General features: G+C 44.3%; 1 protein-coding gene across 3 annotated transcripts in view; it reads left to right on the top strand.

Moving 5' to 3' along the window:
* Positions 1-27692, top strand: part of TRNAU1AP (tRNA selenocysteine 1 associated protein 1) — a 120591-nt gene that overhangs the window by 43545 nt on the left and 49354 nt on the right. For 2 of the 3 annotated variants that reach the window (XM_069224153.1, XM_069224154.1), the window contains exon 6: positions 9701-9820. The exons of the other annotated variant lie outside the window; for it this stretch is intronic. In XM_069224153.1, the coding sequence (XP_069080254.1) occupies positions 9701-9820 (120 nt within the window). The remainder of the gene's footprint in view (positions 1-9700; positions 9821-27692) is intronic. 3 annotated transcript variants of the gene reach the window in all.

Below are 27692 nucleotides of genomic sequence, written 5' to 3'. Positions count from 1 at the left end.
ATAGATGACTAAAAAACATATCTTTCTCCAAAGTCCCAGGTTTTCTAAATAGTTCTATGCCCTCTGTGGAATATTGCTTCCACACAGTGCTCTTCCATGGCAGATCTGTAACATGATCATGTATACTTTCCCCAAGGTCAATGCTCTACTGGAGAAAATATATGCTAGAAGCACTAATCTCTTCCCCAAAGTATTCCCAGCACATTACAGAAACACTCCACCCTTCTCTCCGGCCACTTATTTCATAGCTATTGTGGGGATCAGACCCTCTACCCTATGAATACAAAGCAGATGTTTGACCACTATAACCAACCTTCTCTAGCTTTGGATTTTTCTCTTGTTTACTTGCTTGAATCATTACCCATCATCAAGCTGAGAATCATCAGCAATCTTAAATAGCAATAAACAATTATCAATATCTATAGGCCTCAACAACAGAGTTTGTTTAGTAGCACATCCACATTATTTGAAGCAACCCAAACTTCTGCCAATGAGGAGGAAATGCCAGCTCTCCTACTGCACCCTAGATGCCAGCATAGCTCAGATTTCTACTACATGTCATGTATAGGGGAGTCCCCAAGATGAGCTGTGTTGTAACCTCTCAATAACTTTATCCTATTGTCTTTTCTGGTGTACCCTGGGACTGACCCAGCTCCACCTTCAGCTTCCCGAGTAATGTGAATTGTTTTAGGGTAAATTCCTTTTCTCTGGGCCAGGGAGACCCTATCCTTCTATATCACTGTCACCATTGTCTTGGTATGATTCTGTGAAAAGTGCCCCACCAAGCACTTCCCTAAGGCACCACAGAAAACGAGGCATTTAGATTTTCCAGAATTGGGCTAATGTCTTCAAGTGCTGGCAGCCACCTCCTCACAGAAAAAGCCTAGTGTTTCCTCAGATCAACACTCCATGAGAGAAGAATGCCTGTCTGTTCAAAAAACAGTGTAAAAATCTCCTCATTCCTGTGAACTGAAGAAGAAAATACCTTAGACAGAAACCCCATCTTCGAGGAATAACATAAATAAAATCTGGTCAACATCTATCCTGTCGACAACACCAGCACCACCAATACCGTAGGAGACTATACCATAAAAAAACACTCCATAAATGTCTCTCCTTCTGCCATCAACATCTGCATCCACAATATCTTTGTCCGCGGCAACACCATCAATGACAGCTTTTGTGGCAGCTACCAGAGGTGATGATGAATGAGAAGCCTACATCATTCCTCAACGGGATGATAACCTACCCACTCAGCCAGGTCCAGCCCCAGATTACATAGCTTGTTTTTATGCTCTGAAGGAGAGAGCTACTAAAAATGTTCAACTTACTGATTACTGTGGTAGAACAACAATGCTTCCTTTATGATTTTTGAAGAACAGCCACAAAGGTCAAAACCCATACCCATTCTCAGTTTTGTCTGGTCAGAAGGAATATAACGAATGAAGATGCCAGCTACAGTTCCAGCAATAATACCGTGACTAGAGAAGAGGTCTAGGGCCCCAGATACAGCCCAGTCTGCCTTACCATCCACCTGAAGCTGGACTCTGTGATGTCACCACTAGACCAACATAGATCTCAGAACCCTATTGTACCATTGTCTGTTCCTCCAGACTGAGGCCGCAGGTGAACAGGTAATTTGGGCTGCAGAATGAGTTTGATGGTGGCAACATCCATTCAGGTTCCTTATGCTTTAGCAATTTTAGTTTGTTATGATTGACAGATCTGGCATGGCATCGCTCCACTACTCAATTTTTTCCCCAGAAGGGACTTCATCCCCACTTGAGGGACCTTCAACAGGAAGTTCTCTTTCTCTTCCTCATGGGTGCGACAGAGAAGGTCTTCAAATCCTAGAGAAACCAGGGATTTTATTCCACATTGATCTTGATAAAAAAAGGCAACAGGGCTTTGGCGACCAATGCTAAACCTCAGACAACTGAACAAGTTTCTTAAAAAGCAATCTTTTTGAATGGATGGTTACTCTTCAAGTTCTGTTGATCCAGGGAAGAGACTACCTGACACTCCTGGATCTTGTTCCAGGCGTGTTTTCATGTTCCTTTCTACGAAAAGCATAGGAAGTACCTCTGCTTTTCAGCGGCAGGGCAGCACTACCAAATCAAGATGCTCCCATTCAGCTTCAAATCTGCACCTTGTATTTTCACCAAATACATAGTGCCAGTTGCTATCTCTCTCAGACGAAAAGGTCACCAAGTGTACCCATACTTCGACAACTGGCTAATCAAAGCTCCATCAAAGGAAGAGACAAAGGCTTCTATGGGCGTCTGCAGAAGTCTCTTTCAGAGTTTGAGTCTCACACTCAACAAAAAGAAGTCTTCTTTGGAGCTGCATAAATAGATTCAGTTATTGACAGCGATACTCAGCACACAGTTGGGAAAGCCATTCCCAGCGCTAGAAAGTGTGCTTAGTGCAGTCCATGGCAAAGAACCTGTCTACCAGACAATCAATCATGGTCAGAAACTACAGGTCTCTATTGGCTTAATGTCATTCTGCATAGGTGTCATTCTCTTTTGCAGGCTTCTAATGAGACTTGTCCAACAATAACTGGACGTTTAGTGGAAACAAATTGACTGCTCATGGAAGACACAGTGTCACTGTGACAAGCACTGTTGAGGCTGAAACAAGCACTGTTGTGGCACACAAACCTGAAGGCACTATTGTGGTACAAACCTGAATGCACTTCTCTTTTTGCAGTCTACTTCAGATAGAGTGGTGCTACAACAGATGCGTCCAGGGAAGGGTGCGGAGCTCTGCTGCAAAAGCTTTCCACTAGAGACCTGTGGACAGACGCAGAAAAGATGTTTCACATCAACGAACTAGAGCCACCAGCTATAAGGCTGGGCCTTCAAGCATCCCTATGAAGACTAGAAGGTCAAGCACTCCTCATCAGGATAGGCAAACCTCATTGCCAACATTTATGTGTTAAATAGCCAAGCCAGGAGGAATGTGATCCCTGCCTCTATCAGAAGAGGTTCAACTTCTGTGGGACTGAGCATTTTCTCACAAAATCAACATTGCAGTGAAACACCTGCCAGGATGCCAGCATGATCAGGCGTACACTCTGATTCCGTCAGCCAGCCACTAGTGGGAACTCCATCAGGACAAAGACGACTACATCTTGCAGCATTGTCAGTCGACCTTCAATCTGTTTGCCACCCAGACAAAAAAAAATGCTACTGCTTCTTCAGCAGGATTTGGCAACCAGAGACCATGGCCATTGCCCTCTCGATTTAGATGGCCCAGCGTCTTCGTGTATATATAACTTTCCTCCTTTTCCCCTTGATCCCAGTGCATTTTGAAGAAGGCAAAGACAGAACATTCCACTTTGATCCTCATTGCTTCGGCGTGGCTACACTAATATTAGAATGAGCACTATCTGCTCCACCGTCAAAACGACTGAAACCACACTCCAAGCTCCTCTCAAGACGCCATAGATAGATACTTCATCACAACCCCAACTTGGTAACTGATCACCTAGAGTTCGGCCACTTGAGTATCCCATCAAAATGTAGGAACATTCTAGTGATTGCACACGCACCAGCTACTGTAAAGACCTACAGCACCAAATGAAAGGTTTCTGTTTCTGGTGCAAAGGCAAAAGGTTTCATCCAACACATATACAGTCTCACCAAATATCCCCATACTTGTTGACTCTAGCTAAAAAAAGTCTGAAAAATGCATCTGTGCTAATCTAGCTGATAGCAAGATCAAGATGTAGAAGTACGGAAGTCACCTCATCCACTCTGATCCTTCAGAGAATCACAAAACAATTTATGAAGGGACTTTTTTGAGACTGTCCACCTGTACGACGCCTTTCAGTGTTGTGGGAGCACAATACAATCTGTAGTCAACTGATGATATTTGTTTTGAACCAATCCACAGAGCCCATCTAAAGTTTATATCCTGGAAAACAACCCTTCTACAGCTTAAGCATTCACTATCAAAGAACACATTTCCTGATTCACAAGAGACGGGGTCATCCTGTGAACCAAATGTATACCTCTGACCTTCACTTGAACAAAACCAGGCATGCTACTTTCACTCTCCAAATCCAACAACATCAGCAGAAATATAGTTGTATTCCTTAGACATTTATAGATGCATCAAGTTCTTCGTAGACAAAAGAGCATACATTCATCACTCCAACTGTGTGTGTCTTTCTGCCAACCAGGAAGGAGTTGACCCCCTCTAAACAGAGGATGGCAGATTGGCTCTCAGCCTGCAGTACCCTCCACTACAACAAAACCAAGTGTCTACTTTAGGGAAGAGTGAAGGCACATTCCTCTAGAAGTGTGGCTACAACTTCTCTACTCTGTTAGTATGCCCTTGCAAGACATCTACTCTACAGCTACCTTAAGGAGCAGCCACAATTTCACCAAACACTACTGTCTCAATATCAACGCAGAAGCCAACACAGCAGTGGGACAGGCAGTCCTCAAAACATGTTTTAGTACCGTTGAGTCTGCTTCCAACATTTTTATATGTTACAATTTTTATGAACTACTTTATTTTGATTCAAGTGTGTGAAAATGTGAAAGATCCAATAGTGGAGAAGAAATTAGTTAATTATCTGTACCCCCAGTTCTCCTGCATTGTTATCTTTCATATATTCACATGCAACCCTCCTTCCTTCCTAGTCAGAAGCTCCTTTGTTGCATAGTCTTCTCAAACTTTGCTATGCAGTCTGAGCTATGGTTGCCTTTAGGCTGTCATTTTGGTTACTTCAAATAAGGTGAATGTGCTACTAAACAAACACTGTTGTTGAAGCTTATGTCCATTTTTTTCAATGTTTACTGTTATTTAAGATTACCGGAGATTCACAGCTTGACGACAGTAAAAGATTCAAGCATGTGGAGAACCGGAGTTACTGGTAAGTAGCTTTTTCTCCATCCCCAATGTAGATGCTTATTTATTTCTCTGTTGTACACCACAATTGAGGAATGTAGAAACACGCCAGTTATTTCTCATAATCCTAGGATGGGTCTATAGCAAAATGTAACTTATTGCAGTGGGGGCCATGCCAGAAAGCTAGATCATTGATATGGCTGTAGCAGCAGGCGACTCCTTATTTTGAGCATGTAGTTAGCCTGAGTAGAACATGGTAGACATAGCTTCTACTGTGGAATTTGCTCTTTAAAAAAAAAAAATCAAAAAAATCACCTGGAGCAGTCAAGATTGCTACCAATATGTCGGGGGAAAAAAAACTAAAAGTAACATAACGCACGTACAATAAAAACGTGGGAAAACTTATAGTGGTAGCAGTAAGAGAGTATGTTGTTCCACATCCACAACAGGTAGCAGCTGTTTGTCAAAATAAGTGAGCAGTAAATTCTCAAGGAATGAGAGGGTGCTTTAACCATTGAAACTCCTTGCTACCAAGAGTGTTATGTGGGGTGGTTGAGATTCAGCCATTCACTTAGTTATATATTGGCAGTGGAAGCACACCACAATATTTAATTACTGCTTAGTGGGTATGTAGGGAGTGATGGCCATATGCCTTAGTTTGGGTGGGGTAAACAACCTTGCCTAGTTGATATATCTCTGTGCAACAGCCAGTGGCTAGAAGTATACTTTGGGGGATTTCCCACAGCCATTTGTCCTAAAACCCGGGTACTTTCCTCTACCCACCAAGGGTGATTTGTCTCCCACAGAAGTGTTGTCTCACTTTTTTAGCAGCACAGGACCAGTGTGTTCTTAAAGTAGTTCTAAAAAAGATCTTCCTCCAGTTACTTCCATTTCCATTCCAACATTTCAGAAAAGCTATCCAGACCTCATTCAAAAGACTCTGAACCTTACATTTCTTGGTAACCCAGTTGTGGTTCTACCAAAGTGGTTCTACTCTAGGTATGATTATTGCAAAAAATAACCAAACAATAGGTTTATTTTAGACATATACTTTCTGGAACTTGTGGTGGATACATTCTTCATAGTTTGTGTCACTCACATTTTGGAGTTACATTTTGAAATACCCAGTAAGATAAAGTAGGGACGTTGAAATTCAGCGCTATTAGCACCAATGCATCCCATTCAGCCCCAACTTGCTTTTAATAGTTCTTACAAAAGTCTAGTTAGTAGTATTCTCCATTTCTCAGCAAGGGGTTCACCTTTATCCTTGCCTCGGCAGCAGCCAAATGAGCACATTAGTCGCTGAAGTATGCGGATAAGAAACTTTAGTTTGTGTGTGATACTCTTCACAACTTTCTGTCAACATGAAGTAGTCATAGGTGTCCCTTTCCAAACACTTCAGTTCATGGGACAATATGCAATACACCGCTGGGATTGTCCTATGCTCCACCAGAGAGGGCAGAACCTTTAAGGCAAACTATCAGGCAGTTCACGTTGCAAACTCAAATTAATGTGTATTTTGTAAAGCACACGCTGATCTGATAAGGCGCTCTAGGGATAATCACACTTGAAGGGGAAACAGGCAGGAAACTAGGTTACATTTAGTCTCTTGAAAGACTCACTAGTGAGCTGTTTGCTGAATGTAAATTGAATCGGTTGGGATCAAAATGAAAATGGCAATCCCTACTGAAGGTTAGGTTCCAGAAAAGGAAAGAACCTCTTCAAAATCCAAAGCTATTAACTTCTGGAATTGCTAAGAATTCTTAGAGAAAGAGTTGAGAGCATACTTAAGAGCTAAACCTAACAAGCTGTATGGATAGAAAGACAGCATGGTTGTTGCTAAGGGATTTATGGCAAATAAAGGGATTTTAAAAAGAACCATTTATGAACTGGGGCCAAGGGAGACACTGAAGATGAGAGGAAACAGAAAATCTCTTGTTGAGGCCAAGATTAGTCCTTCACCACCAGGAGCCAAAGTCAGTCAATAAGCATATCAACTTCATCCTGTACAGACAGCAGGTGATGCCCAAGTGTCTCAAATAAATTGCATTTCCATAGTCAAAGCATACTATAATAGAGGGTTCCACTTCTGTCTTTTACCAGTGTGTCTTTAAAAGAGCCAGGCAAGTAGAAGCAATTTAGTTTAGTTTATGTCGTTGCTGGGTCTTATGGTCTATTGCAATCATGTTAGTTTAATTGCCTGTGTATCCAATGAGTCAGAAAGCATCAAGTAGCTAAGCACTGGGCCCCAAAGTAGAGACCAACTGGTCAAGATTCTTATTTCAAAAAAATTCCAGACTTTTTCTCGTTGGATCTTCTGCATTGAAAACATCTTCAATGATCCACTCTTCCGCTACCAGACATTCGTATACGGCCAAAAGGCAAACAAACACCCAGACTATTTCCAATTAATCAAATATTGCTTTGTTCCTCTTTAGCAACACTCCATAACCTGAGGCTCTGGAAACACAGGGGCATTTTGTCATCTTCCTTTGAATACATTATGGCTGTCTAGGTGAACAGAGCCATCAAACCAAACAAAGCTAATAAACAATGGCCTAAAAAGTACACAATACTTATTTGAGGGTGTAATTGCACTCAGAGATGTTGTTCGTCGTGATACTCTTCTCACTTTGATTGCTTTACATGATCTTTATTAACGGTTTGCAATAGGTACTGGAGGCAGGGCCACATTCTGCCACTTTAAGGCACCAGGGTCCTAACATTTTTTCTGAATTTGAGTATGAGATAATAAGGTAGTGTCTCATGTTAAAAGGGATAGTGTTCAAAATGGGATGTCCATTTACTAAGAAACCACCACAAGGCTGTTCAAATGATAGGAAGAATCTAAAATTCTGGCAAGAGTGTAGATTAGAGTGGGAGAGTTTGTCCTGTTTGAGGCATGAGTCTCTTATCCTCACTTCTCCAACTGCCTCTCCAGACCTGTATCTTTCTTATTTAATCCCTTTTTTTCGCTGTCAAAATTCATCCGATCATTTAAATATTCCTAGGATTGGTCTTCCTACTGTTTGCCTTTTACAGTATTATTGCTCTCACCTCCCCTTGGTGAGTTGAACTTCATGTGCTTTTTACCTTCATCACTTTTCATGTCTGTCACACTACATCTTTTCATCGAAAGTGCCATTTGCATAGCTCCCAGTCTGAGCTTGTGTCTGTTAGCCTCAGTGAGAGACTATTTGCACAGGTCTCCTCTAGAAGTCGGGATGCATCCTTAGAATCCCATATTGAAAGGTTTGCTTAACATGTGAAAACGTGATTGAAACCATGGCACTCACTTCTGTGGAAACCTAAGGTTCTTTCACTAAAGTTTGACATCCTACCCTGTTATTTCTGCTGAATCACTTGATTGATCTTTTTATCCTGAGTCTTATGGGTTGTACATCAAAATGTGATCAAAACTGTCAAAATAGTGAACTAACTAAGCAGTGCACGCCTCCATCAGTCACATTTATATGGGATGACAGCACTCAATCTGTAAGGACAGGCAGCAGCCCAGTAGGTGTTGATCACATAGAAAATGTACCTTTTGGTCAGGAATGTACAAGCGCTCACCTCTGCTTTTCAGCATTCTTTCATAATACTGCCTGTAAATAAATATTGTGGACCTGCCTCATGATAACCTGAGATCATAATTTCTATAACACAAAAATATAATTTTCAGTAATTTAAATCATTTCCTGCTTCCCGATTGGTGAGGAGAGGTACCAGGGTGTACAGTATTCAGAGCAGATAATAATAGAAATGTTCTTTAGTGTTCTATCGTGATACTTAGGAAAATTATGAATTACCCACAATAGATTTGGGCACTTTTCACCTCTGTTACTTCTGTAGTGGCCAATAGCCTACTTGCTGTCATTGCATTCCTAGATTGACCCACCTGAACCCTCATATCTATAGTCCCGCGGCTAAAGCCTCCCTGCCGGAGCCAGGTGTTTAACTGGATCTTTTCAGACCCCTCTCTCCATAGTGATGGGCTTTCCGCGCCTCCTCCGTGAGCTGATTGTACCGTAAACCCCCTCCCTCAGAACAGATTTTCCTCTCTCACTCCAGACTTTCAATGCTGCCGTGGACCGTCCGTGCCCGCCCTGCCTTACAAGCAATATCCAAAGCATCCATTCGGAGCCAGATCTTTTCCGTCGCCACTAAAAAGGCTTTTTCTTGCTCTCGCGCCAGCACCTTGTTAAAGTCCCGCCTATTCCGAGTCAGCTGCTCCCAGCCTTCCGAGGCAGCCCTTCCGCGCTCCTGCTCTCGGCAACCCTCTTCTTCAGCTTCCTCTTCTTCCTCTCACTGTAAGCCTCCTCTCCCCGCTCCAGCTCTTGCCTGTGCCTGCTCTTGCTTGCCCCCCCCCCCCACAGGCCTGCTTGTTTCTTGCCCCCTCTCTTGAATGCTCTCCCCTAACATTCCCTCGAACCTGCTCTTCCCTGACGATCCTCATCCTGCTTTTCCCTGGTTTCTACCAGTCTGCTTGTTCATTGTCCCCCAAGTTCTGCTGTTCCTTGTTGCCCTCACAACACCCCCCCCCCCCCACCACCACCACCAGACCCTGCCATTCCCTTGTCCCCAGAACCTGCTTTTCACTTGTCCTCCCTCACCCGAGACTAATTTTCACTTGCCCGTCACACAGGGGGTTGATTTGCTCTTCTATTGCTGACCCCCTTTCCCAGGCTGTTTTCCATCAAACCCCTTCTCTTAGGGCCCAGAGGGGTCTGCTTCTCCCCTGTCCTCTAACTCCCACTGTGCCCACACTGCGCTGATACCTCGTGTCCTGTCTGTGGTACCTTTGCCATCTGTAATGCCGCTGGGTTATTCTCCGTAGGGGCTATGGATTTGTGAAGTTTTCAGATGAACTGGACCAGAAGCGAGCTTTGGCAGAGTGCCAGGGCAGTCCTGGCCTGGGCTCTCTACCCATCCGTCTGCGTGTGGCCATAGCCAAACCGTAAGTACCCTGCAGCAGCTAGGCAGTTTAGTTACGGTCAACCCACTGTTACCTGCATAATTGTGACTTTGAGAACCTGAAGTCCAAAAAGTAAATGGAAAAATGCTAAATGTTTTCTACATTCTCACCTTTTGTGCAAGTACTCCCATTTTGTTTTTAGAGTGACATTCCTCTTTAAATAAAAAGAGATTTTTTTTCCCTCGTATGGTATTTTTGATAGTCATAAGCATGAGTTTGCACCTCTAAGTGATCCTTTTGTTTGGGCCTGTATCACATACCTTTCTAAACAGCCCTTTTATAGAGGTGTCATACATTTTGTATACGTTCTGTTACTGCTCCAAACTCCTGTCCTTTGACATCAGAGGCCAGTCACCATATGACAGCATTGAGCTTTGATGACAGCTAGAGCTCAATGTTATCATGTTTGAACTGGTTGGACTATGAATTTAGCTTCAGAGAATGAAACAGTTTAGGAAATCTGCCTTTTTTGCTTGTCCTCCCGGTGTTTTAAATCTTCCTGAGCCTAGACTGCGGGGCTGTGAGAAACTGCTGATCATGCTTTCACTGTGTTATTTCCTTTGAACCTGGCAACGGTTTTGATAATTCAGTTGCCATACTTTACTTTTATGGAAGACAACAGTAAAATGTGCAATAAAAGTGTACCAACGCCATAGAAGGTAACCACATGTAGGTCTCCTGCATGGGAACTAAAACTGCCATTACAAAGGTTAACATTAAGCTTTGTTACACTGGGGATGGGAAGCATCCTTGACCCTGCAGTCCGAACAACGACCTGCCTTTACAACGCAGTCACTACCACGAACGACTGTGACGTTACCACGCATTACCTTACCACGCAAGTTGTTACAGCGAATTGCTTTAGGGGGCGTGCAATTGCACTGGTGTTGGAATTTTAAGTCCAACACCTTCCCTACTGTTGCGTAGACTGGAGTTGGAATAGTAATTTATACTTCCAAGTTTAGCACCCCCTAAGGCAAGTTGTTGTAATGACTTGCGCGGTAAAGTAATGCGTTTTAACGTTGTGGTAGTGACGGTGTTGTAAAGGCATCGGTAGTAAATGCAAGCTGGGTTCCGTCATACAACCACTGTGGGTGGAGGTCTTAGTGCTCTAGTTTTTTTACATAGACATAATGCGTTTGGCAGTAAATAAGTCAACAGAATTATACTTTGCCTCAGCAAGCTCCAGCTGTATAGTGTGCAAACATGTACAAGTGTGGGACTTGAACATGGGATGCCTGTCATGTTCCTTGTAAAACCACCAGCAGTAACAACTGTGCGGGTGCATGTGTTTAATTAGGCTTTGATATTTTACTGTTTAAGAAAAATAACAATAGTTATACAATATGAACTTGTATGTCAAAAGATTGATCTGTATAAATGTTACTATCTTTTTTACTTAAACTGGTTAAAAAAACAGCTCTGTCGTTTCTGATACCAAGCTTATCCCTTATATAGTGAGGCCTTAGTGAGGTCCAGTCGCACCTCTTCCCATGCCCTGAAAAGGTGTGAAGTACCCTAAAATGAAAGTCATTCGACAGACAGTAGATTTCCTGACACCTCATCTGTCTCCCGATTGACAGCTGTCTGTTTATTCAAGAATCTACGGATGAACATTTGTTATATATTTTTTTCCCTGAAAACGTGTTGTTCAAGATATTTTAATCTCGATAAAAAGATTATTCCACAATTGTACAAAAACAATCTGCCAAACCAGTTTGCCTTATATTACTCTGTGGGCTTGTGAAAGGTAGAAAGCACTATCTTAACAGACCATCCTTCAGTTTGACAGGGAGTGGCCTGGAAGGTTAATTACTCAATGTACTGTACACAGGACATTAAACGTTTGTAGGAGGCTGGACTGGCTTGTAGTGAGTACCAAGGGGTACTTGCACCTTGCACCAGGCCCAGTTATCCCTTATTAGTGTATAGGGTGTCTAGCAGCTTAGGCTGATAGATAATGGTAGCTTAGCAGAGCAGCTTAGGCTGAACTAGGAAACGTGTGAAGCTACTACAGTACCACTTAGTGTCATATGCACAATATCATAAGAAAACACAATACGCAGTTATACTAAAAATAAAGGTACTTTATTTTTATGACAATATGCCAAAGTATCTTAGAGTGTACCCTCAGTGAGAGGATAGGAAATATACACAAGATATATATACACAATAGCAAAAATATGCAGTATAGTCTTAGAAAACAGTGCAAACAATGTATAGTTACAATAGGATGCAATGGGGAAACATAGGGATAGGGGCAACACAAACCATATACTCCAAAAGTGGAATGCGAACCACGAATGGACCCCAAACCTATGTGACCTTGTAGAGGGTCGCTGGGACTATTAGAAAATAGTGAGAGTTAGAAAAATAACCCTCCCCAAGACCCTGAAAAGTGAGTGCAAAGTGCACTGAAGTTCCCCTAAGGACAAAGAAGTCGTGTTAGAGGAATAATGCAGGAAAGACACAAACCAACAATGCAACAACTGTGGATTTCCAATCTAGGGTACCTGTGGAACAAGGGGACCAAGTCCAAAAGTCACAAGCAAGTCGGAGATGGGCAGATGCCCAGGAAATGCCAGCTGCGGGTGCAAAGAAGCTTCGACTGGACAGAAGAAGCTGAGGTTTCTGCAGGAACGAAAAGGGCTAGAGACTTCCCCTTTGGTGGACGGATCCCTCTCGCCTTGGAGAGTCGTGCAGAAGTGTTTCCCCGCCGGAAGGACGCCAACAAGCCTTGCTAGTCGCAAATCGTGCGTTTGGCGTTTTTGGACGCTGCTGGGGCCCAGGAGGGACCAGGAGGTCGCAAATTGGACCTGAAGAGAGAGGGGACGTCGAGCAAGACAAAGAGCCCTCACTGAAGCAGGTAGCACCCGGAGAAGTGCCAGAAACAGGCACTACGAGGATGCGTGATCAGTGCTCGCCGAAGTTGCACAAAGGAGTCCCACGTCGCCGGAGACCAACTTAGAAAGTCGTGCAATGCAGGTTAGAGTGCCGTGGACCCAGGCTTGGCTGTGCACAAAGGATTTCCGCCGGAAGTGCACAGGGGCCGGAGTAGCTGCAAAGTCGCGGTTCCCAGCAATGCAGCCCAGCGAGGTGAGGCAAGGACTTACCTCCACCAAACTTGGGCTGAAGAGTCACTGGACTGTGGGGGTCACTTGGACAGAGTCTCTGGATTCGAGGGACCTCGCTTGTCGTGCTGAGAGGAGACCCAAGGGACCGGTAATGCAGCTTTTTGGTGCCTGCGGTTGCAGGGGGAAGATTCCGTCGACCCACGGGAGATTTCTTCGGAGCTTCTGGTGCAGAGAGGAGGCAGACTACCCCCACAGCATGCACAAGCAGGAAAACAGTCGAGAAGGCGGCAGGATCAGCGTTACAGAGTTGCAGTAGTCGTCTTTGCTACTATGTTGCAGGTTTGCAGGCTTCCAGCGCGGTCAGCAGTCGATTCCTTATCAGAAGGTGAAGAGGGAGATGCAGAGGAACTCGGATGAGCTCTTGCATTCGTTATCTCAAGTTTCCCCAGAGACAGAGACCCTAAATAGCCAGAAAAGAGGGTTTGGCTACCTAGGAGAGAGGATAGGCTAGCAACACCTGAAGGAGCCTATCACAAGGAGTCTCTGACGTCACCTGGTGGCACTGGCCACTCAGAGCAGTCCAGTGTGCCAGCAGCACCTCTGTTTCCAAGATGGCAGAGGTCTGGAGCACACTGGAGGAGCTCTGGACACCTCCCAGGGGAGGTGCAGGTCAGGGGAGTGGTCACTCCCCTTTCCTTTGTCCAGTTTCGCGCCAGAGCAGGGGCTAAGGGGTCCCTGAACCGGTGTAGACTGGCTTATGCAGAATTGGGCACATCTGTGCCCAAGAAAGCATTTCCAGAGGCTGGGGGAGGCTACTCCTCCCCTGCCTTCACACCATTTTCCAAAGGGAGAGGGTGTCACACCCTCTCTCAGAGGAAGTTCTTTGTTCTGGCATCCTGGGCCAGGCCTGGCTGGACCCCAGGAGGGCAGATGCCTGTCTGAGGGGTTGGCAGCAGCAGCAGCTGCAGTGAAACCCCAGGAAGGGCAGTTTGGCAGTACCAGGGTCTGTGCTACAGACCACTGGGATCATGGGATTGTGCCAACTATGCCAGGATGGCATAGAGGGGGCAATTCCATGATCATAGACATATTACATGGCCATATTCGGAGTTACCATTGTGAAGCTACATATAGGTAGTGACCTATATGTAGTGCACGCGTGTAATGGTGTCCCCGCACTCACAAAGTTCAGGGAATTGGCTCTGAACAATGTGGGGGCACCTTGGCTAGTGCCAGGGTGCCCTCACACTAAGTAACTTTGCACCTAACCTTTACCAGGTAAAGGTTAGACATATAGGTGACTTATAAGTTACTTAAGTGCAGTGTAAAATGGCTGTGAAATAACGTGGACGTTATTTCACTCAGGCTGCAGTGGCAGGGCTGTGTAAGAATTGTCAGAGCTCCCTATGGGTGGCAAAAGAAATGCTGCAGCCCATAGGGATCTCCTGGAACCCCAATACCCTGGGTACCTCAGTACCATATACTAGGGAATTATAAGGGTGTTCCAGTAAGCCAATGTAAATTGGTAAAATTGGTCACTAGCCTGTTAGTGACAATTTGAAAGTAATGAGAGAGCATAACCACTGAGGTTCTGGTTAGCAGAGCCTCAGTGAGACAGGCACCACACAGGGAACATATACATGCACACCTATGAGCACTGGGGCCCTGTGTGACAGGGTCCCAGTGACACATACATATAGGCCACAAACCTATGAGCACTGGGGTCCTGACCAGCAGGATCCCAGTGACACATAACAAACATACTGAAAACATAGTGTTTTCACTATGAGCACTGAGGCCTGGCTATCAGGATCCCAGTGAGACAGTGAAAACAGTGACAAACACCCTGACATACACTCACAAACAGGCCAAAAGTGGGGGTAACAAGGCTAGAAAGAGGCTACCTTCTCACACAACCCCCCCCCCCCCAAACGAAGGACAATAAGGCTAACCTTGGCCAGTTGAGACTTTATTGTCTAAGTGGTGATAAGTAGAGAGTAGCTCTGCAATAGACTGGTTACTCCCTTTATCATCCACTATATGGTTACTTCCCTGTGGGGATGTAAACCACCCTGTTTGAAGTTTTTTAGCTAAGCAACAATGTGAAGATGTATTTTCAGAGTTTCTATCAGTAAGTTTTAGTTTAGAGCAGTGGGAATTGTCCACTGAACCTATTTGTAGTGATGGAAATGCCAGACAGGGATGCTGTCTCAGAAAAGCCATAGCTGGGCAAAAACTTTGTCCATATGGCTGGAAGAGAGAACAGGGATGCTGTTTCTCTTGGGTTGGAGCAGGGCAGGGATGCTGTCCTATCAGCTCCACACTAGGGCAGGGATGCTGTCCTAAGTGTTGTGAGGCAGTGCAGAGTTTCTGCACTAAAGTTTCTCTGGGAGGGTTGGAGGGATGCTCCATGTTAACTAAAATGGTGCTCTTTTTCTCACCAATGTTAGTTATCCCACAGAGAGGTACTTCCACCTCAGGGAGTACAGTTTTGCCAACTGATGATTCCCTTGGAACAGGTGCCACCCCAGGAGAGGTTTCTCCCACCACAGGAATGGTATCCTGAATGGTAGGGTGGTTAGGGGATACTGTGATACCCTTTTTACCTGTTGATGGAGAGGGTTCCTGAGTTTTCAGGCCTTCTCTCCTTTGCTTTTTCATTTCACTTGAAATGAGAGGGAACAATTCCTCAGGGATGCCCAGCATGGCTGCATGGGCATAAAACTCTACATCAGCCCAACCTGAGGCCTCTAGGTCATTACCTAAGAGACAGTCTACAGGTAAGCTAGGTGATACCACCACCTGCTTAGGGCCAGTAACTCCACCCCAACTAAACTGAATTATAGCTAAGGGAAGAAACTTAGTGGAGTTATGGACATCAATAATCTTATACTGTTGTCCAATGATGTGTTGTTCAGGAGGCACTAGGTTTTCAGTCACCAAAGTGAAACTGGCACCTGTGTCCCTGTAGGCCAAGGCCTCAACACCATTTATTGAAACTGTCTGCCTGTACTTATCCATTGTAAGGGGACAAGCAGCCAGTGTGGCAAGGCCAATGCCACTAGGTGTGACAGAAACTGTCTTGGGACTGATTACATCAGTTTCCACTATGGACCCATAAGTGAACCCAACTACACCCTTTGCTTGACTGTTGCCAGCAGTCCCATCACTAGTACCACTACTGCTAGGGGCACTAGAGCTTGATGTATTAGTGGTGGTAGGCTCAGGGGGTTTACCTGGACAGGACTTATCCCCTGGCCTATGGCCTCTGTTTTTACACACAAAGCACCAAGGCTTTTTAATGTGTGCAGGTTGGGAAGAAGAGGAAGAATTTGTTTTATCCCCACCCTCTGAAGAGTATTTAAGATTTGAAGTGGGATCTTTGGTTTTACCCTTATCCCCATGCTTATCTTGAGATTTTTCACCATCTTTCTTCTTATTGCCATCCTTGTCACCCCCTGTATGAACTTTTCTGTTCACCCTTGTTCTGACCCATTTGTCTGCCTTCTTTCCCAATTCTTGGGGAGAGGTCAGATCAGAGTCTACCAGGTACTGGTGCAACAAATCAGACACACAATTATTAAGTATATGCTCTCTCAGGATTGTGTTATACAGGCTTTCATAATCAGTAACTTTACTGCCATGTAACCACCCCTCCAAGGCCTTCACTGAATGGTCAATGAAATCAACCCAGTCTTGTGAAGACTCCTTTTTGGTCTCTCTGAACTTTATCCTGTACTGTTCAGTGGTTAAGCCATAACCATTCAGGAGTGCATTCTTAAGAACTTGGAAATTATTAGCATCATTTTCTTTCACAGTAAGGAGCCTATCCCTACCTTTTCCACTAAATGATAGCCATAGGATAGCAGCCCACTGCCTTTGAGGGACATCCTGTACAACACAGGCCCTCTCAAGTGCAGCAAACCACTTGTTAATGTCATCCCCCTCCTTATAAGGGGGAACTATCTTGTGCAGATTCCTGGAATCATGCTCTTTTGCAGGATGACTATGGGGAATACTGCTGCTGCCACCATGGGTATCTAAACCCAACTTCTGTCTTTCCTTCTCTAATTCAAAAGACTGTCTATCCAAATCCAGCTGTTGCTTTTTAAGCTTCAGTCTGGTTTGTTCCACCCTCAACTTATTGAGTTCCCTCTCTAACATTCTGTCATCAGGGTTGGTGGGAGGGACATTTCTAGAAACAGAGCTATGATGGGAATGAACAGAAGGAGACCTGTCCCTTACAGAAGCCAACCTAACAGCTTGATTTACAGAAACATTACTACCAGTATGGTGAGAATAAATGCTTTTGCTATGATGTGAGACAACACTATTTATTTGGTGTGGCTCATCATCATTACCATCTATGCTAGATTGTTTAGTAATGGGCAGGCTAGGAAGTTTCTTTCCTGAATCTTTTCCTGGGGGAGTCCCTGAATTAGATTGGGAACTATTAGGTACTTTTTCAACAGATGGGGCACCTATGGCCTTATCCTGTTCTCTAAGCATGTTAAGTAACAGTTCCAAGGAAGGATTTTTCCCTACACTCAAACCTCTCTCTATACAGAGACTCCTTGCTCTTTTCCAGCTAAGGTTGTCATATGCAAGTTTGGACAGATCAACACTTTGGCCTGTGCCAGACATTTTTTTGAGAGAGTTAAAGTGATAGAAAAAGAGAAAAAAGTTTTCAGAACTTTTTGGAAAGACAGAAAAAAACTTTTTAAACTTTTAAGAACTTTTTTAAAGTTTAGGAGTACTTTTCAGCACTTAGAAAAGAGTGAAAAGAGGAAATGCAAAACTTTGTGGCTATGTGTATATACACTGACCTTGTTTTGTATATTTTTCTCTTATGAAAAGTACAATGACAAGAGTGGTAAGTAGTCTCAAGCACTTATCCCACCACTGCACAACCAATGTAGGAGGCTGGACTGGCTTGTAGTGAGTACCAAGGGGTACTTGCACCTTGCACCAGGCCCAGTTATCCCTTATTAGTGTATAGGGTGTCTAGCAGCTTAGGCTGATAGATAATGGTAGCTTAGCAGAGCAGCTTAGGCCGAACTAGGAGACGTGTCAAGCTACTACAGTACCACTTAGTGTCATATGCACAATATCATAAGAAAACACAATACACAGTTATACTAAAAATAAAGGTACTTTATTTTTATGACAATATGCCAAAGTATCTTAGAGTGTACCCTCAGTGAGAGGATAGGAAATATACACAAGATATATATACACAATAGCAAAAATATGCAGTATAGTCTTAGAAAACAGTGCAAACAATGCATAGTTACAATAGGATGCAATGGGAAAACATAGGGATAGGGGCAACACAAACCATATACTCCAAAACTGGAATGCGAACCACGAATGGACCCCAAACCTATGTGACCTTGTAGAGGGTCGCTGGGACTATTAGAAAATAGTGGGAGTTAGAAAAATAACCCTCCCCAAGACCCTGAAAAGTGAGTGCAAAGTGCACTAAAGTTCCCCTAAGGACAAAGTAGTCGTGTTAGAGGAATAATGCAGGAAAGACACAAACCAGCAATGCAACAACTGTGGATTTCCAATCTAGGGTACCTGTGGAACAAGGGGACCAAGTCCAAAAGTCACAAGCAAGTCGGAGATGGGCAGATGCCCAGGAAATGCCAGCTGCGGGTGCAAAGAAGCTTCGACTGGACAGAAGAAGCTGAGGTTTCTGCAGGAACGAAAAGGGCTAGAGACTTCCCCTTTGGTGGACGGATCCCTCTCGCCTTGGAGAGTCGTGCAGAAGTGTTTTCCCGCCGGAAGGACGCCAACAAGCCTTGCTAGTCGCAAATCGTGCGTTTAGCGTTTTTGGACGCTGCTGGGGCCCAGGAGGGACCAGGAGGTCGCAAATTGGACCTGAAGAGAGAGGGGACGTCGAGCAAGACAAAGAGCCCTCACTGAAGCAGGTAGCACCCGTAGAAGTGCCAGAAACAGGCACTACGAGGATGCGTGAAACGGTGCTCGCCGAAGTTGCACAAAGGAGTCCCACGTCGCCGGAGACCAACTTAGAAAGTCGTGCAATGCAGGTTAGAGTGCCGTGGACCCAGGCTTGGCTGTGCACAAAGGATTTCCGCCGGAAGTGCACAGGGGCCGGAGTAGCTGCAAAGTCGCGGTTCCCAGCAATGCAGCCCAGCGAGGTGAGGCAAGGACTTACCTCCACCAAACTTGGGCTGAAGAGTCACTGGACTGTGGGGGTCACTTGGACAGAGTCGCTGGATTCGAGGGACCTCGCTCGTCGTGCTGAGAGGAGACCCAAGGGACCGGTAATGCAGCTTTTTGGTGCCTGCGGTTGCAGGGGGAAGATTCCGTCGACCCACGGGAGATTTCTTCGGAGCTTCTGGTGCAGAGAGGAGGCAGACTACCCCCACAGCATGCACAAGCAGGAAAACAGTCGAGAAGGCGGCAGGATCAGCGTTACAGAGTTGCAGTAGTCGTCTTTGCTACTATGTTGCAGGTTTGCAGGCTTCCAGCGCGGTCAGCAGTCGATTCCTTATCAGAAGGTGAAGAGGGAGATGCAGAGGAACTCGGATGAGCTCTTGCATTCGTTATCTCAAGTTTCCCCAGAGACAGAGACCCTAAATAGCCAGAAAAGAGGGTTTGGCTACCTAGGAGAGAGGATAGGCTAGCAACACCTGAAGGAGCCTATCACAAGGAGTCTCTGACGTCACCTGGTGGCACTGGCCACTCAGAGCAGTCCAGTGTGCCAGCAGCACCTCTGTTTCCAAGATGGCAGAGGTCTGGAGCACACTGGAGGAGCTCTGGACACCTCCCAGGGGAGGTGCAGGTCAGGGGAGTGGTCACTCCCCTTTCCTTTGTCCAGTTTCGCGCCAGAGCAGGGGCTAAGGGGTCCCTGAACCGGTGTAGACTGGCTTATGCTTTCTTGGGCACATCTGTGCCCAAGAAAGCATTTCCAGAGGCTGGGGGAGGCTACTCCTCCCCTGCCTTCACACCATTTTCCAAAGGGAGAGGGTGTCACACCCTCTCTCAGAGGAAGTTCTTTGTTCTGCCATCCTGGGCCAGGCCTGGCTGGACCCCAGGAGGGCAGATGCCTGTCTGAGGGGTTGGCAGCAGCAGCAGCTGCAGTGAAACCCCAGGAAGGGCAGTTTGGCAGTACCAGGGTCTGTGCTACAGACCACTGGGATCATGGGATTGTGCCACCTATGCCAGGATGGCATAGAGGGGGCAATTCCATGATCATAGACATATTACATGGCCATATTCGGAGTTACCATTGTGAAGCTACATATAGGTAGTGACCTATATGTAGTGCACGCGTGTAATGGTGTCCCCGCACTCACAAAGTTCAGGGAATTGGCTCTGAACAATGTGGGGGCACCTTGGCTAGTGCCAGGGTGCCCTCACACTAAGTAACTTTGCACCTAACCTTTACCAGGTAAAGGTTAGACATATAGGTGACTTATAAGTTACTTAAGTGCAGTGTAAAATGGCTGTGAAATAACGTGGACGTTATTTCACTCAGGCTGCAGTGGCAGGCCTGTGTAAGAATTGTCAGAGCTCCCTATGGGTGGCAAAAGAAATGCTGCAGCCCATAGGGATCTCCTGGAACCCCAATACCCTGGGTACCTCAGTACCATATACTAGGGAATTATAAGGGTGTTCCAGTAAGCCAATGTAAATTGGTAAAATTGGTCACTAGCCTGTTAGTGACAATTTGAAAGTAATGAGAGAGCATAACCACTGAGGTTCTGGTTAGCAGAGCCTCAGTGAGACAGGCACCACACAGGGAACATATACATGCACACCTATGAGCACTGGGGCCCTGTGTGACAGGGTCCCAGTGACACATACATATAGGCCACAAACCTATGAGCACTGGGGTCCTGACCAGCAGGATCCCAGTGACACATAACAAACATACTGAAAACATAGTGTTTTCACTATGAGCACTGAGGCCTGGCTATCAGGATCCCAGTGAGACAGTGAAAACAGTGACAAACACCCTGACATACACTCACAAACAGGCCAAAAGTGGGGGTAACAAGGCTAGAAAGAGGCTACCTTCTCACAACGTTACCCTCCTAGACACTGGATTTCAGTGGAATTTAATTAAATGATTGGCAGTGCTGTAGAATTTTTGTTGCATTAATTAATACCGGGTCTTGCTGGAAGTCTTGGATGAAGGTTCTTACAGTACCCTTAGTGCGAGGATATCCACACATTATCGCTGGTTTCCTCAGAAGAAAGCAAGTGAAAGATCTTCCTCGCTGTTGTCAGCACTGTAAGACAGATCTGCTGTCTTGTTAATTTGTGGCTCTAAAAACAAGGTTACAGTCAAATATGAGAACCGTATGATGGAACTTCTGGAAAAGGGAAGGCAAATGTCCTATATCGGGTGGCGTGGCCCTTTGTGAAGGGATGCCCATTTGTGGTGCACTGACTATGTGCCTGCTTTATATAGCTCTCAGTCGTTGCTCCTCCCAATAGCTTATTTGCCTCTGTGCCTGCATCTGTAATATGACGTGTAAGCAAAGTATAAACTCATTTGCATAGGGCCACACCCTCTTAGGAATCGCACAAGCACGAAATGTGCACTGGCACGTTCCATATTATAGAAATTGTTGAGCAAACATCTGTGGCCTCTCCTATAATAACAAAGTGCCCTGGGGTGCAAAACATAGGTACAAAAGTTGGTTGGGCCTCTGGGGCACTTTCTGCAATATAGCTCCAGGCGGCTTCTTTCAGAATGGTCAGAATGTGGCTACCCATCTCTGGGAAAGGAATGGTTAATTCATTTTCTTGGTACCAAGTTCACTGCCTTAACTGCTAGTGGCAGAACATGTTCAGTTCATGGGTCTCTACCTAGACCATAGAGCCCATCACTTTTTAGGACTTCTATGTCGTAGTTTAAACTTCAGTTGTTGACCTTCATCGCTGTCTCAGTCTGCTGAGGGAAGCAGCTAATTGCGGCCTCAGATTGTTTTTTAGAGGGCATCTTTTAAATTTTCTCTTTATTTTGTCTGTGTATTTCATTGTGGATTATATTTTTGTCGCTTTTGATTTGAAAGTTCTTTGGCTGATTCAGGCCTCTAAAAATCATAAAAATGTTACCAGAGCTGCAGGTCTAGTGACTTAAATAATCTACTTGACCTAACTGTAATGCTCTTGACCCATAAACTGGTTTCAAATTATGTAATCCTACGGAAATATTTGTAGTCACTGAGCTGCCATTTTCTTCATTATCAAATATGATAGCACCTTTAAATATGTTAGTGGAGCATGGCTGCTGTACAAAAAAAACTCTTGCTTAATAAACTAAATGTTTGCTCCATATAAAATAAAAATCTAGCCGCATATAGAATACACATGACCCCTAACTTGCCTCTTAGGGCCGCTGGGGTTGTGCGCCTGTGGCAATTTTCACATAATTATAGATTTGCCGCATTTGCCACATAGTCCATCATCTGCTGCATAATCTGCAGATTTTAACAAAAAATTGTTTCTAGTTCAAACGGTTCAAAAGTTACTAAATATACAAGGACGTGTTGCAGCGCAGTGAAAGACCCTTTGCAAAGCTGGACTGGTCACCTTTCTGTTTCTAATTGCTATATTTGGGTGTTAAATTGGTACTGATAAGGTGCACCCTATACATAGTGTGTTACCAAGTTTAAAAATGACAAATAATTAAGTAATATTCGTGCAAAATGTGCTGTGCTATACCACGTAGTTTGCTTCTTCTTGCCACATAATTTTCTCAAACATGCCGCATAATTTGGACTACTCCTGCATAATTACAGTGGCCCTGCTTTCAGTTAATTAGTAGTATTGTCATCTGGGTGGGGCAACTATGTTTCTCTAATCAGGGTTAAAAACTATCACTTTTAATGAGTATGTAACTAAAGCAGGAAGTGGTAACATACTGTCATTTCCAGTCAGCACATTTTTACATTGAAATAGCCACAAATGTCCAAGTTACATGCAGTTTTACTGATAGATCTATATAGTGTACAAAAAGTCATGTTTGGAAATCGAGTTTCTGCAAATATTTGTCATTTGGACATCCCGAAGTAAAGTGTTCTGATTTGTTTTGCTCCTATGCATCACACTTCTGAATTACAAAAACGTGCATTAGTAATTCATGATATATATTTTGAATTATTTGTGCTGTGTATTTTCAAGCTATTTAAATGTGTGTTAGAAAAAAACGACATCCTACAGCCTTTTTTCACAATAATTGTCAGAAAGCTCACTTTACAAAATCGTCTAACTGTAGTAAGAGCAAAAAAGTAAACACCATTTTTCAGGCAAGTAAGCAGCACTTAGTAAAAAGACAAACTGGCGTTTGACCTCTGTCCTTGAACAGACAGTAAATCTGTCAAGAATAAAGGCATCTTTATTGCTCATTAATTGCTTATGAATTTTCTGAATGAACAGAACACCCGTTCCTTTCCAGCTCAAGTTCACTCCCCAGAAAGGATCAGTAGGTCCTAAAAATATCTCGACCTGATAAAATCTCACTCGTAATAGCAAATGGGCGAGTAGATTTTTCAAGGCATGTGACTTGTAGTTTTTTTTTTTTTTTGTTAGCAGTTAATCACTGCATTGTGTGATTAGCAAGGCTAGGTCTGCTAGAATGTAGCAACAGAGGCATGTTGATTTTTTTTTTTCTTCTTCACTTTTCAGTTGCGAATATGCCCGTTTATATCTGCACAATTCTTTACCAGTGTGTACTGAAATACAGTTATCATTGCACAGGTTCTGTTTTAAGAAAGCTAAAGTGCCTAGGTAACCGGAAGAAGTGACTATATATGGAAGCTGATGGAATTTTCAGACCACCTTTCTTCATGTAAGAAAGGTAGCTCCTTCAGTGACTGCCATGTGCTCAGGAGGAATCTGTGGCAGAGAAAAACGTTGGTGAAGCCTACTCCTTTCATTAAATGCGTGGGAGAAAGTAGAAACCATTCACAGGCAGTAAAAGTGGTATTCCGTGCTTGCTAAACTTGGGCAAGGACTTGCTTGAGGCCACCGCACCAACTTGATTCCTGTCTGATCGCTGCCTACTTCAAGCTTAGAGGGACCTTATTCTCCCACAAATATAAATATCGAAGTAGGAACCATAATCAGTAATTTTCTCACCTTAGATGCCCACCAGGATGACCTTTATATATTGTACATCAAGCCAGTTCTCATGAAGAACTTAATCCAGCAGATTTGTCCACCTACTGACCTACTGCGAAACTTCCTAACCACTAAACAAGCTCCGGCCCTGACAGCGTACAAAACACCCCATGAAAGTAATGGCCTCTACTGACCTGAAGACCACAGTTAACCTGAACCAGTCAGTTACCTTTGACAGAGTTCTTCACCATCCGTTCTCCGAGGCTGCAGGAACTTGGCATCGTGGTACTACTCTAGACTGGATATCCTACATGCTTGTTTACCTCCTTGAACTGATCAAGCATTATCCATTGCTGCCTTTCCCCATCAGATACTTTTTGCCTTAACACAGGGGTTCCTCAAAGCTCCATCATGGGACCACTTCTCGTTAACACCTATTGTAGCCCAATATCAGACCTCATCAAGTCCTTCAGCATAACATGCTGCAACTTCTTCCATGCAGACAGATCATCCTGAAGCTTGAAAATCAGATCAATATAGATATTTCTGTCTAGATCATTGTGTCTGGGCTGGGACGCTTAGGAGCCATCTAAAACTCAACTCACCCGAAACCAGCATCCTTTGGCAAACAAAGGAATTATAAGTCCACGACCATCCGGACTCAAGAACTTGTCCCTCCTCCACCAGCATCTTCTGATATGACACACTTGATAGTGATCATGCATTCCAGCCTGTCTGTCGTGCCACAGCTGAATCAAGCCACCCTCCAATGAATGTTCATACACCTAAGTTTCCCACTGAGATGGCGACTACAATTAGTGTAGTCCTATTTTTCTTGGGTGTGCTAACTGGGTGCATTAAGGAGCACCATTCTACTTTCTCTGAATCATCTGCAGCCAGACAAAGAATATGTCTACCCAGTCACATCAGTCCAACAATCTAAGCACCCCACTGGTTTCCATGGTCTTAAATTATTCCAGCAAGGCATTCTGTAATGTCTACAGGGCCCTCTAAGGCACTGTATCTTTTTCATTCAAGTGAAACTACTAAAATTTCCAAGAATAGAGCCCCTGGTCTAGACTGCCGCCCATACTGTCTGTCTTACCTGTGCCAATTATTGAATTGATAAGAATGAATCCCACTGAAGACTGGAAACTTCTAAGACTACCTGGAATTAAGAAGACAGTAAGGATCTCACTGTCCTCCCAGTAGATGTCTCAAGAAGCAGCACCAGCCTCCCATTCAAACATCGTACCCATGAGCTCATGCTATGATTCTTGCTCTTCTCTATTGTAACAACAATGTAAGATCAACCTCCTGGTCATCATGCATTGCACTAAACATTTCCCACATAGTTTGCATCAGAACCTAATTTTTTTTCAGGAACGTATAGGCATGCTGCATGAGCAGAAGCAATTTTATCTTAGTCCTATTTGCTCAACTTCACCCTTAAACACAACTAAATGGAATATAATAAGAGTACCTATAAGGTTATCACGCACACCACTAAATCACTTCCCATGGAGGTCATTCATACACACAGCCTTGGAGCCAAAGACACACCCTAAGGAGTAGTGCACTTAATAACTTTCAGTGAAAGTGCCTCAGTGCTCCACCTGGTGTATGTAGCTCTATATCAGCGTATCTGGAATGTGAGTGCCACATTGTATAGGAAAAGAGCCCTTGAAATATTTTTATATTGTTTTTCTAGAAAGAGAGCTGATTGTAGTGTACCAGGTAGGTATGAGCCTCACAGTGCTCAAAGTAAAAATGAAAAGCTGAAGAACAGAAAGCCAGTGAGATGGTAGTGCAAGGTCATTAGATGAGTGGTCTTGTAGAAGGCCCTATTTCTTTTTTGCTTTTCTTTTTTTTGGTTAAAACACCTAAGTCCTCTCTGAGAGGCAATGGTGTTTGGGGTACCAAGAGTTTGACCGTAGTAAACGTGATGGCCTTCACTCATCTTTAATGAACAGTGCTGGCCAAACAGGGGTCTGTAGGAGTGTTTACCATGCCCATAGTCCAACATAGGGGACCATAGGTATTTGCGTGATTTTAAATGTTGGCATAACTCTACAAGGTGTGTTTTCTTACCCACGAGTGACACTGGTGAAATCGGTTCAGTGCACCAGCGATGAACGTGAAAGATAGGTTATTGTACCCCGCAAAACTTTATTCAATATGTAATTGAGATTGAGGCATTGTTTTTGGATTACTAACAATCCCTTAAAGGGATCAGGGGCACCGAGGTAATAACAACAAACCTTATTTCATTGTTCACAATATAGAACACACTGTACCAAGAAGATTGAACACTTAAGTAATGAAAGGAATTACTTTTAAGTAATAAAAGGAATAATATGTTTCTCGATCTCTAAAACAGTGACACAGAATATTATAACAAGCATTGGCAAAGCCAACCTGTCTCCCCTATGCAGGAGCTACTGCTTTGCCAGTGTGTTTTAGCCATGGTGTACACCAGCGTGGCTGCTGTTCAGCATGGCTAAAAGTTAGTGTTGTACACAAGTGTGGCTATGTTCAGCATGGCTTAAAATTGGTGGCATAGAGGTGAGTGGCGTGGCGTGGAGTGTTGTGGAGTGAAATGGCTAAGAGTGGACCATTGTAGAGTGGAGTGGAGGAGGATGTCGTGTACTGGAGTGGCATAGTGTGTAGTTGTGTAGGGTGGCGTACACTAGAGTTGCATAGAGTACACTGGACTGGTGTAGAGTGCATCGGCGTGAAGTATTGCTGAGTTTAGTGGTACAGAGTGCAGTGGCATTGAATTCAGCTGCTTACAGTGCAGCGTCGTAGAATGCAGTGACATTAGAGTGGCACAGTCAGTAGAGTCGAGTGGCATAGAGTGGTGCAGAGTAGAGTAGCATAGAGTGGTGTAGAGTAGCATAGTGGTGCAGAATAAAGTACCATAAAGTGCTGCAGAGTAAAGTATAGTGCCATATAGGGGAGTGGAGTAGTGCAGAGAAGAGTGGCAGAGAGTGCAGTGTTGCAGAGTAGTGTCAGAATGCAGTGGTGCAGAGTAGAGTGGCATAGAGAGCAGTGGTGTATAGTACAGTGATGTAGGGTGGGGTGGCGTAGGCTGCAGTTTTGTAGAGTTCAGTGGTAGACTGGCATAGAGTAGATTGTTTCAGAGCACAGTCAAGTGGTGCAGGGTAGTGCAGTTGCGTAGAGGGCAGTAGAGTGTAATGGCTTAAAGTGGCTTAGAGTGCAGTGGTGCAAAGTAGATTAGAGTGGCGTAGAGTGCTAGGGCATAGTGTTGAGTATTACAGAGTAAAGTTTACTGGTGTAGAGTGTATTGGCATAGAGTGCAAAGTTATAGATTGCAGTGGCATAGAGTGGAGTTCTGCAGAGTAGGTTTGTGTGGTGTAGAAGGGCATAGAGTAGAGTGGTACAGGTTAGAGAGGCATAGCATGAAGTGGCATAGAATGCAATGGCGTAGAGTGAAGTGGTACAGAGTGCAGTGACTTGGAGTGGTGTAATGTGGAGTGGCACAGGGTGGAGTGGTGCATAGTAGATTAGAGTGGAGTATTCATTGTGTGGTAGAACACTGCTATTATAGACGCGTTTTGAATTAAAATAACTTTTACATTTGTACAGACATAGTTTTATTAATAGAACTATACAGTGCACAGACGAAAATGTGTGGAAATTGATTTGTTTTGATC

Source organism: Pleurodeles waltl, chromosome 3_1 (genome assembly GCF_031143425.1).
Source record: "Pleurodeles waltl isolate 20211129_DDA chromosome 3_1, aPleWal1.hap1.20221129, whole genome shotgun sequence".
NCBI lineage: Eukaryota > Metazoa > Chordata > Amphibia > Caudata > Salamandridae > Pleurodeles > Pleurodeles waltl.
The sequence above is the reverse complement of the archived record's forward strand: the minus strand, read 5'-3'. Positions and strand labels throughout refer to the sequence as shown.